Genomic DNA, 14,319 nt, shown 5'->3' on the forward strand with positions numbered 1-14,319 from the left:
GAGTTTACTCTCCAACACACCGGTGTACTAAATGGAACGTTTTATTCACGTGACAAACCTTACTAATCGGCTGCGCCGGGTTTAACGACACTTATTAACGCGATCTAACCCAACAATACGCAATATAACTTAACCGTGAAATAAACATGGTCCGCACCGGAAGTGACGTCACATCGCGGTGGTTACTGTACGCCCAGCATTTTGCCTAGCTCGCCGGAAGTGCCCCCCACCTCGCGTGGTGACGTCACGATGTCAACCGGAAACGGAAGCCTCTGTGGGGGTGGGAGTGCGGCGACAACTTCCGTTCGTGATGGCGGCCCCCGTGGTGTGCAGAAGCGCGGCGGGTGAGTGCCGAGGGGTCAAGGCCGCTCCCGGCCTTAGCCAACTCCTCTGCACCGCTCGCGAGTACCACGGGCTTCGACGGCACTCCGCGTTGGGGCGGGGCGGGGGGGGGTGACTGTGGGGAAACATTGCGCTGTTCGTGCACCCGATATTTGGGGTGGCACTGGACCCCCCCCCCCCCGGCATTGACACTGTCGCGTGTATCAGTCCGAGTCGCTCTGGACTCGGGACTGTTCGTGCTCTCGTGAACACTCGAGGCGGTGCTCATCTCCTGTGTACAGCCCCGAGGCAGGGGTTAGACATACCCACATTGCGTTGGTGGAGGCAAGTCTTATCCGTAGGACAACCGCTTGCTGTGCTTAAATACAAAGTGGCAGTTCTGTATCGATCGCCTCCCCACCACCAACCGACTGCGAGCCACTTGCTCTGCTGCTGAGCTACCTTTATAAATAAAAACACGGGGAAATTCTGTGAAGTTCTGCATGTGCAGCTCTTTTGTTAGTCCACTGCTGCACGAGGGCCTCCCGATGCCGTGCAGATCGCGGGGCTTCACAAACTTCACGCTGGGCAGTGCGGGTTAGGGAAGCCGGGGAAGCATAGTCCAGTGTAACAATTTAGCTGCATTGCCTTTTGCTGATAATGTAGCCTCGCACAGCAGCCTATACAACGCATGTTTGTGCCTTATGTTGCACAGCTTGCAACGGCTTACGCTAAATACGTGCAAAGTGTTTCATCCAAAGTACGCCAATGGCACCCCGCACTGAATACAATACCTGGCTTTGGGGACGGTCTTGCAGGTCGGTGTTTCCTCCCTCACGCGTTGCCTCTTGGCTTTCGATTTCGTCTGCCTGGTGTCGTGACCCGAGCCTGCCTTCACTCCTCTTCTACCCCCTCCACCCCGCGTCTCCAGGGCTGCTCAGGGCCGGCCTCCCCGCCGCGCGCAGAGCCCTGTGTCGTCGCGTCCTGAGTGTGCCGAATGTGCGGGGCCCCTTGCTCGCTCTCCCCGCCGCCCAACCCAGCCCTGTCGGTGTCCACCTGAGGGGGTTGTCAACTCTCCTGAGCGGTCTCCGCATAGGCACTGCCGTCTCTCCAAGCACGCAGGCGTGAGTATGCACAGAAAATATATACAGTAGCTATATTTCTTAACCCATAACCATACAAATAGCTGCTACCGAAACCATGTGGGTTTTCCTTGAATAATAACTATATATCCTAACTTATAATAGCAGCCTGAGGACAATATTTTTAACCTCTAACATTAATAGTTGATTCACTTGTTATGAGTAACGACCAATCATCAGTTCCGTTAATTTGCCAGAGTTCTATCAGGTTAATTATTACTGCAATGACGTTGTTTGGGTCTCTGCTCTCTCTCTCTCTCTCAATGCAGGAGCATTGGAGCTCTCCGCGTGCTCGGGCAGAATAAGGTAACGGGAACGCTTGGACAACCTCCTCGCCGGAGCCTCATCTACTTCAGCAAGGGAAGGGGGAAGCGCAAGACGGTGAAGGCTGTGGTGAAGCGCTTCCTGCGGCTGGACTGCGGCCTATGGCTGCGTCGTCAGGTGGGTGTCGAGGAGGGGAGCGGTGGTGTAGCGGTTAGCACTATGCTTCACGGCCTCAAATGAGTACCTTGTGCGCTGTGGAAACATCGCCAGCACTGGGGAGAGAAAGGCGGACAGGCGTAGTGCTGGCCGCCCGTGGTACCGGTTTTACAGGGGATCTTTGTATTTGGTATTGAGTGGGTGTGTCCAGAGCAGTAATGTAGCGGTTAGCAGGCTGCGCTACGAACCCGGCGACCCGAGTTCCATTTACGCTCACGACCAACACCAGTGACGAATATGTGAAGCGGCCCTGGGCCTCCCCTAGGTCGACTCAGCCTGAAATAAGTACCTGGTACGGTTTTTAAACATTGCCACTGGGATACAAAGGCGGCCGGGCGTGGTGTTGGCCACCCACCCCCTCGTGTACCTTTCCGGCTTTCATAGGTGCTCGCTAACAGCACTTTCCCCAACAGTCTGTTAAGGCTATGTGGGGGATCTTTATCTATTGAGGGCCACATGAAACATTTGCTCAATATTCTTAGCTCTTTCGGTAAAGTCACGTTGAAGGGAAACAATAACCCATAACCAACGTGACTTTACCGAAAGAGCTACGAATATGAATTACTGCAGTCACGAAAGCTTTAAATCAAAATTTGCTCAATAGTCTGAGATGACACCACCTTCGTCAATATCCACACCTATGTGCTCCTTTAACGCATCATGAGCACAGCTGTATGGGTACCACAAGGCACGGTTTGACAGAGAATACTTTGTGCTCTGTATACGTGTGGGCAGTTTACAAAGTAAGGTTAATTCTGATTATTATTGGGCCTCTCTTGAAGACAATGTAAGATCCCTTTTTCGCACCTTGGTGAGAACATTTATGACTCGAATCATTTTTACACACCATTTGATGTGTTTAATGTAATTGCAAGAATTAATTTTAATTGGTTAATTTTTACATGCCTAATAGCCAATGAACACAACAATACAACTCTGTTTGGATTTGTCCTCACAGAATTAATATGGAATTTACGTGACTGGTTCATGGCTGTAAACAGATGAGTGCTTCCTCACACTCGTCATGGATGGCATCCCCTTTAGCTTAGACACATATATTGTTAGATTATGTAGTGTCTATGACATCTGGCCTGCCATATATTTATTGCCTTGATATCTCGTATTCTTCTATGTAGACTGTACATCATCTCCGTTTGTTTTATTTGCATTAAATATATATAAACCAATTGTGTTATGCTAATTCTTCGTTTCTTTTTACGGAAAATGTAAAACACATTGGGTTGACTGGTTGTGTATATATAGGTTTTTATACATATTTAAGAATGAGAATGTATGCGTGAACATGTGTAATGAACCACGATTCGTATGAGTGCATGTGCCTCTGGCCCTGCATATATGTACTTCTTTGTGGGACTGTACAGGCATGTTTTGTGTGTATGTGGATCTGTAGATTTATACATGTGTGTCTGGATCTGCTTCATATGTGTGTGTGTTCACCGCTTGTCTCCTCGCACTCGTGTGTGTGTGTTTCGTACACTCACTTGCACGAGCACAGGCCGGGTGCAAGAAGCGCCTGTGGAAGAAGCGCAAGCCGCGCATTCGACGACTGCGTCAGCATGTGCTGTGCAACAAGTGGCAGTCAAAGTTGCTCGACAAGATGGTGACCGACTTCTGGAAGCGCCGCAAGTGGTACGAGAACGACCCGTACCAGCTCTACCATGAACGCACCAACTTCAGGGCTTGAATGAAGCTGACAGTCTGGGTTCAGTTGATTTGCACCTCGCTGATGGTACAGTATAGCGTGCCATGCCCTCAAAGAAAATTGGACCGATTCAGCAATGAAAGGTGCCACAGTGTAAAATTACTGAGAACTCACTATGGATGCTTTTTCCACCCGTGATGCCCCAAACACAGGTTTCATCTGTAAATTGCATGTGTACATGCTTAAATATCATGGCTTACTGGCTAAGTTACAAGAGTGCTGCGTGTTGCCACAGGATGTTAACTTTACATTTTGCAGACCTCCAGTACTGATGTTGCAGGATGGAATATTTACGCAGCAACAGAGTTGATTAAAACTCCCAGTGCTCATTTGATGCCATCTTGTGACATTTGATACACATGTACACAGTATAAACATGTGCACTGTATATATAACATTAATGTATTCTGCTATATAGGTACATAAATACCCCAAGTACATATATACAGTATACGTAGTGTACATACACGTGTGTGCAGTGTATACCAAAAGCGGTTGCACATTGCTAAGTCCACCGTTATGTTGCATTGACATAGTTGGATATAAGTTTTGGACAAAGACAACACCCACCATGCAATATTAGCTGTGATGCCAGAAACACAAGAAGTCTTACAGACACACATAACAAAGCAGCTCATCTTAGGAATACCCCCATATGCTCTATTCCATAAAGTCAGACCTTATAACACTTGCCATATTAAACACCAGCCCATTACAATCATCTTTGCTGTGGTGCTTATTAAGCACTATTGGAAATTGTAAAGGTAATGCCTGATAATGATGAGTGCATATCAAAAAACCCAAATAACGCTTGTTAATGTGGATCAACTTTGAACAGGTTACTCTCAAAAGCAGTTGCATTTCTGTAAACATTCATGAATGGTCATAAATATCTTGACAAAAAATCCTTCCAACTGAGTATGTGTTGTGCGTTGTGTTACAAATGTGCCTTTTAGCATATGCTTGAACAGTATATGGTGCATTGTGTGTGTACAATATATTATATTTTGAGACTTGAAATGCCTCTTGCACATTTACTTTCTTAGCAATGAAATGCTATTTCACCCAGCTGCTTTCCAGCTTCAGAGTCTGCAAAGGTAGTGAGGCTTGATTGGCAATGAGACTGAAATTACGTAACATTGGAGTGAGCCAGACATGGCTTGTATGAGTTGATCAGGGAAAGTGTGCCATACTGATGGTTGATAATAATGTCAACTTGTATCACTGCACAGTATTCGCTCTCACCAAGAGAACAGCTCAAGAGGCATGAGGAATCTCAGGAAGCCAACCAGGTGGTGAGATGATGCCAAATTCAGCCCCAAGTTCTGCGATTCTCTGTGAAGGTGGTATCGGCCAATAACGAGTTTACATATGGGAGGAAATTAGCACCAGGAGAAAACTGATGCATGCAATGGGTAACACTATCCCATATTTTCTGTACCGCCTTGTGGTGACCCAGGGTATGGCACCCATACCCAGAGGAAGGGAGTTTCATAACATTTGTGTCATACATCAAGCCTTGCCTTCAGTCCTGAATGACAGGCGTGGGCCACTGCCGCCCGTTTATGAACAGGACAAGGAATGTATTAACTAACTTTAAGATTGCCAGTTCATTTGTGAACTATGTAAGGTATTAGGCAGAGTATGAGTTGGACAGTAAGGTATGGATTAAATAGGACACTTGTGATCTGGGAGAGCATTCATGAGCCAAGGAGGGAATTATCAAGAGAGGCTATTGATGAACCATGCAAAACATTAACAATTTGGGCAGGGAACATGAGATCTGGAGGCAGCCAGAGGGGTGGTGGGCGGGGTGGCGGTGGCGGTAGGCGGGGTGGCGGTGGAGGTGGGCGGGGTGGCTGTAAGCGGGGTGGCGGTGGGCGGGGTGGCGGTGGGCGGGGTGGCGGTGGCTGTAAGCGGGGTGGCGGTGGGCGGGGTGGCGGTGGGCGGGGTGGCGGTGGGCGGGGCGGGGTGGCGGTGGGCGGGGTGGCGGTGGGCGAGGTGGCGGTGGCGGTGGGCGGGGCGGGGTGGCGGTGGGCGGGGTGGCGGTGGCGGTGGGCGGGGTGGCGGTGGCGGTGGGCGGGGTGGCGGTGGCGGTGGGCGGGGTGGCGGTGGCGGTGGGCGGGGTGGCGGTGGCGGTGGGCGGAGTGGCGGTGGGCGGGGTGGCGGTGGGCGGGGTGGCGGTGGCGGTGGGCGGGGTGGCGGTGGCGGTGGGCGGGGTGGCGGTGGCGGTGGGCGGAGTGGCGGTGGCGGTGGGCGGAGTGGCGGTGGCGGTGGGCGGGGTGGCGGTGGGCGGTGGGCGGGGTGGCGGTGGCGGTGGGCGGGGTGGCGGTGGCGGTGGGCGGGGTGGCGGTGGGCGGGGTGGCGGTGGCGGTGGGCGGGGTGGCGGTGGGCGGGGTGGGGGTGGCGGTGGGCGGGGTGGCGGTGGCGGTGGGCGGGGTGGCGGTGGCGGTGGGCGGGGTGGCGGTGGCGGTGGGCGGGGTGGCGGTGGCGGTGGGCGGGGTGGCGGTGGCGGTGGGCGGGGTGGCGGTGGCGGTGGGCGGGGTGGCGGTGGCGGTGGGCGGGGTGGCGGTGGCGGTGGGCGGGGTGGCGGTGGTCGCTGTCACCTCGGATCTCAAGGGAGGAGACGGACACGCAGACACCACGCGCAGCAGACCTCGGGGGCCACTGACGCTGGGACGACAGACGCAGCGACAGAGGCAGAGACAGGGAGACAGGCTCAGAGGCAGAGACAGACGGAGGGACAGAGACGGACAATGGCGAGGCGGGTGCTCGTGTACGGCGGGCGAGGCGCCCTGGGCGCGGAGTGCGTGAAGATCTTCAAGGCGAGGCAATGGGTGAGGCGATGAACAGCACGCGCGCCGACTGCTCTGTTCCTGGGGTCTGCTGTGCGCGCACAGGAACTTGCCCCCAGCAGTGTTGAGGCTTTCCGGGGGATCTTTGTCTCTGTGCGACCTGTGGGGGGGGGGAGCCGGAGTGGAACGTCGGTGACGGGATTACCTGAGACGGTCGGGCCTGGGGCCTCCCCTAGGTCGACTCGGCCTCAAACGAGTACCTGGTGCGCTGTGTAAACTTCGCCAGCACTGGGGAGACAAAGGCGGCCGGGCGTGGTGCTAGCCACCCACCCACCCGGGTTGGATTCCCGCCCCCCCTCTCTCTGTCATTAATATATTTTTTATATATATTAATATATATATTTTTATTTTAACCCCTCTGATCGTGCCGACGTCTACGGGGTCGGCTCGGCCAACATTCGTAATTAAATTCGTATTGTATCAGGCGCGGGGATGTTTTATTTCATGCTGTGCCTGCTTGTTCCATTCCCTACTTAATAGGGGCTCGCAAACTACACTTACCGGGTGGAATTTGATTTACATAAACGGTATATATTGATTGAAAATATTACGTTTTAGAGCATTAAATGGTGGGGTCACAAGACATCTGGACCACTCTGTACAAATGGTAGAATGTGTTGCTGCATTGCTTGTGGTTTTGGATTGCGTGTCTCCTATTTTACAGGTGTTGTGTCTCCTCCACATGGGTCCAGGATTGTTTAGTGTGTGTGTGTTTTTCCCGGTGTTATTCCGCTCGTGGTGTTACCAGTGTCGAGAGATGAGGCGTCCATCCGGAATTCGTGCACAGGCAGTGCCCGCATCACTTCTGTGGTAGAGGATTGGCTGTGTGCGGAAGGAGATAATATCACAGAACTGTATCTGAACACCTTTAAAATTACTTCCTTAAGCCACATATGGAACAAGGAAAATTGCTTTCCCTTGTACATGCCCTGCTGCAGACAAATATTCGTACTCTGGTAGTTAAACCGAAATATTAATATTTTAAATTCACTTCTGAAATTTGGCCAAAATTAGTGCAAAATCCTATTTCATGTGTGATATTTTTGTGCCATTACTGGTGACCAGGGTAAGACCATCAACTTGCCACACTAAAAATCCAGTTTGGTCACAGGTAGCTGGAGCCTGTATTTTTTTTACCGAATATCTTGGCATCACGAGCTCATTGCTGTGGCCCCCTGATCCGTCTGCGCCCGAAACGTCGTGATTTATTTGTATTTTATCTTTCACCTACGTGACTTTACCGAAAGAACCAAAGAGTATGGATTCCTGCAGTCACGAAAGCTTCAAATCAAGATTGGCCACCTCAAGTTTACTTCTCTGCTGTTTGGCGAGTCACCATTCTCATTGTCTGTCCCTCCTTTGCAGTGGGTGGCATCTGTTGACCTGGTGGCCAATGATGCTGCGGACGCCAACGTTTTGGTCAAGCCCAGCGACTCCTTAGCTGAACAAGCTGAGCAGGTACACTTCATGTGCACAGTAAAGTCAACCTAAGGGGGATGCTCAGGGTGTTGTAAGATAGCAATCACCACTGATGTCATTGGCCTGCGATTCAGGTCACCAGGATTGAAGCGCAGTGCACGAACCTCTACACCACGACACTCCATTCCCAGGCAGTCTTGTACTCTCACTCCCGTGCACGGTTTTAAACCCCATGGTAGCAATTTATGAGAAACGGTCATTCACACAAAACCTCACAAGACTGCCCATGTGAGTCTCGTTATCGGCAGAATGAACGACGCATTATTTGGCACTGTGTCTCGTGGTTGTGAAGTACCATTCTGGGAATTACTGGCAATTCAATGAAACCCCATAAGCCTTACTACAACAAAGTCCCTTCTCACAATGTGGTAGAACCTGCAACGACCAGGGGCAAAGGTCTTTCCTCCAATCCCTGCCAGCTATCTATCCTCACTACACACCCCCTCTGCTGCCTTCCCTCCCATCATCCTCTCGCGCATCCACCCACTGCAGGGGCCAATAGAAACGCACAGCGGCAATTTGGGACTGGAGTTTGCCAATAAACACATTGATTTTGTAAAGCAACACACCAAAGTGTGCATTGTTCATTGCACACGGTGGGGATCAGATTTAGATGGAGCAATCTGTGCAGGCTGAGACAAAGCACTGTGATGCAAGTGCAGCACTGGGCTGACAAGCATTATGTGTCGCATTGCTTATTTAAAATTACGATGAATACGATAGCTTAAGAGCACTATAATTGCACTCCGTCGCACTCTAAACGTATATTCGTGCGTTCAACAACACGCGCCGCAGTGAATGATGTCACGTGGCTTGATGGGAAATAGCCACAATGCGATATACACTTCACCGAAGCATATACGTGCCTATCAACTGCAACCTGATATGTGTGTGTCTGAGATTTTGTAAATCTGCCTATTTCTATTGGCTGCAATCTCCCCATTGACACCCCTATGATCCCCCTAGCTTTCACAACCTCCGCTCTTAGGCACTGGGAAGTCCATGAATATTAATAATGCCACTGTTCTCACAAGAGCCTCGGTGCTGGAGGGCACCTGCAACTGCTGTTGTCGGCGCTTCCCATTGAGTCGCACAGACTGCTGACGCCAGTGCGATATGAATCCCACACGGGGTCGTAGCCCGCGACAGACTGACGGAGCTGCGTGTCATGTGTCTCCCCTGCGTGGCGGACCATGTGCTGGTACTTGAAAACTGTAGCCATGTGTTGTGCAGGCTTCGTATTCAACGACAATGTTTAGACATTTATGTGGAAACATGCATAGGGTTGTATCAGGGCATTTTTTTTTCATTCTGCAGGGGTAAAAAATACTAAAAAGAAATTCACCAAACATCCCAAGCTGGGCCTCCATTAAAAGAGTCAGGAGGGCGTGTGGCACAGTTTGGCGCCGGCTATCATAGGGTGCGGTCATATCCCTACAGTTCTCTGCGTTGCGTACAATATCTTTAAAACAGCGGCGCTATGCCTCTAAATACAATTAACACTAACCGCTTGCGCGTTCCGAGATTCAGCGGTGAACGGGACCCACCCTGCAACTTGCAGACGTCTAGGAATGGGAAAAGGGTTAATATCTACTCACAGACCTTGCCCCCATGATAAGCGGGGGGTGGCTGTGTGTCTGTGCTGTTTTGTTCAACCGGATAGAGGGGGCTAAACGAGCGCAGCACGGGACTAGAGAAGAGATGGAGTGATGTGGTCTAAGAGGATATGGAGCTGAGTGGACTTGCCAATAACTGGTACAAGCGGTGTCAAGATCTGCTTCTGTGGAGGAGGCTCATGAAGGACGCTGCTACTGGGCAGTTGGAGGCAGACGCCCTCCACCAACAACGCAGGGCAGAGGAGCGACGCTAGCTGGGCGGCTAAAACACAGCAAGTTGGTATAGTAGAGGACACAGATGGTGCATCGGCCAGTCATCTCAGTCAGCCAACCCATGGCACCTGGGTCTGTCCTGTGACCTCCTGCCAGTGGGCGGTTGACACTTCACGTGGCCTTAAAGTGCATATAGCCTAGCACAAGCACTGTGGTGACATCACTACCACTTCGTGGCAAATGACGGTTGTGTGCTGTCTGTGTGTGTGCCATCTGTGTGAGCACTGCAGGTGGCAGGTGAGGTGGCCGCTCTGCTGGGAGATGCCAAACTCGACGCTCTGCTGTGTGTGGCTGGGGGCTGGGCTGGGGGAAGTGCCAAGTCCAAGGGTAGATGCGACAACACCACCACACTGATCTCTAAACTCTAACCTTATAGCCCAGATCATAATTGCCCTGTGCTCCTTTGATTACATTTGATAACATCGTAGTGTTTTTCCCTGTTCATCATCGGTACTGGGGTGGCACTCACATCATTGGTAGTCACATGTAGTTGACATTCCCCATTCCCGTGGCAGAGGATAGTTTATCCATATTATTACCACTGTTAACCTCTCACACAATGGTACTAAACTTATCAACTTTCAAAGGATGAATGTGTGATATGAAATCTCTTATGGAGATGAGTGATTTGTAACATAACCGTGCAGACAATTTTACCCAAGAAAGTTTCCCTGCATCTTACGGCTCTCAATAGGAAACTAAGCTAGCAGCATTCAAATCGTGAGTTAAGCATTGTTTGTGCAAATTGGTTAAATGAGGCTGCTTAGCCACTAACCCTTTTATCGATATGATGACCCCTGTTAACTTCCTTGCCCGCACCTCTGATCAGCACGGTTGGCTACGTACGGTGCGAAATAAATTCAATGTACATACATACAATGGTACTAAATTCATCGACCCTGGTGCTGTAACACTTCCCCATCACGTTTCCCCGTGTCTGTGTCACTGTCCAGCGATGGCTAAGAACACGGAGCTGATGCTGAAGCAGAGTGTGTGGACGTCGACCATTGCCGCCCAGCTCGCGGCCAAGCACCTGGGAGATTCCGGGCTCCTTCAGCTCACGGGAGCCAGCGCCTCCCTGGGACCTACGTCTGGCACGAGCGCACAAAAAAAACAAAGACACGTGCACACACACACAAAGACTCCCCATATAGCCTTAACAGACTGTTGGGGCAAGTGCTGTTAGCAACCACCTATGAAGGTAGCAACAGTACACAAGGGGGTGGGTGGCCAGCACCACGTACGGCCGCCTTTGTCCCGCTATTAGTGATGTTTACACACTGCACCAAGTAATCACTTAAGGCTGTGTCATCCCAAGAGCGTTCCAGGATAAGTTCAGACACCACTTGCTATTGGTTATCAAGTTCTTCACGGCCGCTTTATAGCAGCTGCTTTAAAATCACCTCAACCCAAGTTCTATTCCTGGCAAAACACCACACGAGTGAAATTAGGAATTCTGGACTTGGCCTGGATCTCCTTTTGTTCCACTTAGCTCTCATTGAGTACCTGGTGCTGTAATCAATTTCAGGAACAGGCATGGTGCACGGACGTGATATTAGTCACATCACCCTGACCTGCGTCTTGCCTCCCCTAATAGGCACTCGCTTTCAGCACTTGTCCAAGCAAGCAATGACACGTCATTTGTATGCATGTGTAGGGGTGCTATGGGGAATAAACACATGACACGGGAAGGTGTGGTTCACCCACACCTTGGTGGCTACAACAACGTCCGCTAAGGCTCCAGTGGGTATAAAGTGCGGGGAGCCAGGGAGCTCGGGGCAGAGTGTGGGGCCCGAGGCTGAAGCAACCAGTGAAGAAAGAAGGCCAGCTAGGTGAGACCCTGGAACTCCTGTGACCGCTGCCCTTTTCAGGGCCGGCACAGCAAGCCAGTGGTGCGGCCCCAGAGCCCCAGAGTCAGAGTCCTTCTAAGGGCCGGTCTGGTCGGCGGGGTGCCGAGATCTGTGCCTAACCAGGGCCGGATCTGATAGCCTCCCTTAGAGCCCTACCAGGAGGAACTGGGAGCCTAGAGCTTAGGCCAGAGAGCCTGGGGTGTGTTCCTGAGTTATACGGGTGGAGGGGCCGCTACCCCTTCTAGTGTAACCCTTGTTAAGGTTTAAATAAATAGTGCTGCTTCTATTCTGCCGTCTCCGTGTCCTGGAACCCACTACACATGTGTAACGTAGAGTGGTGTTAGTGTGTACATGTGTGCGCGTGTTTGTGAAGTGGTGTGCATGTCCGTGTAATATATGTGAAGTTCAGCGTGTGAAGGATTAATTTGTATCTTTTTGTTTATGTGTGCATGTGTACACTTGGTGCATTGCGTGTATGATATATTGTGCGTGTGTGCTGTACGTACAGGTATGATGGGCTACGGGCTGGCAAAGGCGGCCGTACATCAGTTGACCACCAGCCTGGCGGCCGACGGAAGCGGCCTTCCTGCCGGGGCCTCCGTGCTGGCCATACTCCCGTACGCATAAACACGCACGCACGCACGCATACACATGAATCCACGCATGACATACAAATACGTGCGGCCACACTCTCAAGCATGCACACACAGACATAGACATTCGAGTAAACAAAAGTGCTCGTATGCCGCAGGCACTTATGCATGCGGACAAACACGCACACACATACAGATGTGGCACCCAGAAACTCGCACGGACTCAAGCACACACAAACCCCTGCATGCGGACACACGAAATACATACACATGCACACATACATACAACAACAACAACCGCCATTCGCCACTAAGTGGCGGTGACGTCACCACGACGCTTGTGCCATACAGACACACGTGCACAGACATAGCCTAAATGCACGTTTCTACGTGCACCCATGAACACAGACACCACTCACAGCATGTGCACAAGACACGTGCTTGCAGATACGGCGACACTGAGAAACGGACCCAGGGGAGCGCGCGTGTCCAGTAGCGGCGACGACTTTCTAAGAGTGCCGTGTGTGTGTGTGTACAACCCCTCCCGTCCCGATCGCAGGGTTACCCTGGACACGCCGATGAACAGGAAGTCTATGCCCAACGCCGACACGGGCACGTGGACCCCGCTGGGCTTCGTGGCCGAGTGAGTGGCATGGCTCGGGTGCCAAGGGAAACCCCTGGGCTGGGGAGTGCAGCGGGGTGCTCGCTGGAGCTGTGTGACTGACCGTGGTGTTTGCGGGGGTCGCCTGTGGCGTCTGGAGTACAAAACCCATTGAGCCCAACTGTTGGGGGCAATCCTTGGGTTGAGGGCCAATCGAGCACAATTGGACACGAGTCCCATTAGAGTGAATACCTTACCTTTTAGTAACACTTTACACATTGTGGTATGAAAAATATTTGTTTAATAAGCCACTATTGACTGAATGCAACATATACTTATTTCATTCTGTAATATATAAAATACATTGTTACATTTTCTAAATAATGTTCCATACATACACATGTGTCATTTGCAACCGGGTGTGGATGGCAGATGCCTTTTCCACTATTTTGTTGGCAAAGGCAGGTGGATCATGGGGGATTTGCGAGCCTCTTAAACAAGTGGTTCTGGAAGGTGGTCGGGAGATGGAAAATATAGAAAGTTGGTTGGTGTGAAAGTTTGTTCTGACCGTGGAGTGTCGTCTCCTCATATAGTTGGTGGATCTTATCTCGTTGCTGGTTTCCTCCCTCGCACTAAACTCTGGCTAAAAACGGACATTGAAAATAACCCGTTGCACGACCCACGAAAACTAGACTTTTATACATTTCTGGGTAAACAAACATAAACGTGACAAATATATTTTTAAATACCAAACAACACGTAAATGTCCCCTTAGGGATGTGTTTTTTCATGTATGTATGTGTTTTGAATTTATTTTGTACCGTATGTAGCCAACCGTGCTAATCGGAGGTATGGGAAAGCATGTAGCGTTTGCTAGAATCATTCGTCCCTGCAGTCTGTAAGGCCAAATGGGGGGTGGGATCTGTCTGTTTGTGTGCAGGACACTGCTGAAGTGGGCTGGTGGGGAGGGGCGGCCTGCGTCGGGGAGCCTGGTGCAGCTGCTGACCGAGTCTGGAAAGACGCAGCTGCTAACAGTACAGCGCTGAATGCACACACACACAGACACCAAGACACACTTACACCGGGACACACAAACCGACACATCCACTCGCACACACAACTGCGTCCAACCCAGCCTCACAAGAACCAAAGTTAACGTGAACCTAATGACCCCACCAATGACCTAACACTGAACGTCACGGCCCAGTGCACATGCGAAACACGTGACTGTACAAACCACTGGATGACCCATGACTGGCGTCAAAGTGTACAGTTGATGTGACCTTGAAGATCATGTGATTAAGCGATTGAAATGTGATGCTTTTTGTGAGATGTATTTTGAACAATAAATGTCGCAAAAAAGTTAAATAATTTTAATCTACTTAT

At 51.0% G+C, this 14,319-nt stretch overlaps 2 protein-coding genes across 2 annotated transcripts; both read left to right on the forward strand.

The window, feature by feature from the left end:
- Window positions 1-238: 238 nt before the first annotated feature.
- Window positions 239-3,856, forward strand: MRPL35 (mitochondrial ribosomal protein L35). The gene is made up of 4 exons (XM_032950307.2): window positions 239-344; window positions 1,253-1,445; window positions 1,733-1,904; window positions 3,460-3,856. The coding sequence occupies exons 1-4, from the start codon at window positions 311-313 to the stop codon at window positions 3,646-3,648; spliced, it is 588 nt and encodes a 195-aa protein (XP_032806198.1). The 5' UTR covers window positions 239-310; the 3' UTR covers window positions 3,649-3,856.
- Window positions 3,857-6,248: 2,392 nt separating this feature from the next.
- On the forward strand, window positions 6,249-14,304 carry QDPR (quinoid dihydropteridine reductase). The gene is made up of 7 exons (XM_032950306.2): window positions 6,249-6,503; window positions 7,887-7,979; window positions 10,120-10,216; window positions 10,843-10,983; window positions 12,248-12,356; window positions 12,892-12,975; window positions 13,874-14,304. Exons 1-7 carry the CDS (start codon window positions 6,423-6,425, stop codon window positions 13,977-13,979), a joined length of 711 nt encoding a protein of 236 aa, XP_032806197.1. The 5' UTR covers window positions 6,249-6,422; the 3' UTR covers window positions 13,980-14,304.
- The last annotated feature ends 15 nt before the right edge of the window (window positions 14,305-14,319 follow it).

The sequence above is a fragment of the Petromyzon marinus genome, chromosome 9 (genome assembly GCF_048934315.1).
Source record: "Petromyzon marinus isolate PM22_M1 ecotype Great Lakes invasive population chromosome 9, UKy_Petmar_22M1.pri1.0, whole genome shotgun sequence".
Lineage (NCBI taxonomy): Eukaryota > Metazoa > Chordata > Hyperoartia > Petromyzontiformes > Petromyzontidae > Petromyzon > Petromyzon marinus.

Bases quoted from the DNA above. Each gene is read 5' to 3' on its own strand.
- MRPL35 (XM_032950307.2), top strand. From the start codon at position 311: ATGGCGGCCCCCGTGGTGTGCAGAAGCGCGGCGG. The intron at 345-1,252 runs GTGAGTGCCGAG...CCGCGTCTCCAG, and splicing joins GGTGTGCAGAAGCGCGGCGG to GGCTGCTCAGGGCCGGCCTC. The intron at 1,446-1,732 runs GTGAGTATGCAC...CTCTCAATGCAG, and splicing joins GTCTCTCCAAGCACGCAGGC to GAGCATTGGAGCTCTCCGCG.
- QDPR (XM_032950306.2), top strand. From the start codon at position 6,423: ATGGCGAGGCGGGTGCTCGTGTACGGCGGGCGAGGCGCCCTGGGCGCG. The intron at 7,980-10,119 runs GTACACTTCATG...TGAGCACTGCAG, and splicing joins TAGCTGAACAAGCTGAGCAG to GTGGCAGGTGAGGTGGCCGC. The intron at 10,217-10,842 runs GTAGATGCGACA...GTCACTGTCCAG, and splicing joins GGGAAGTGCCAAGTCCAAGG to CGATGGCTAAGAACACGGAG.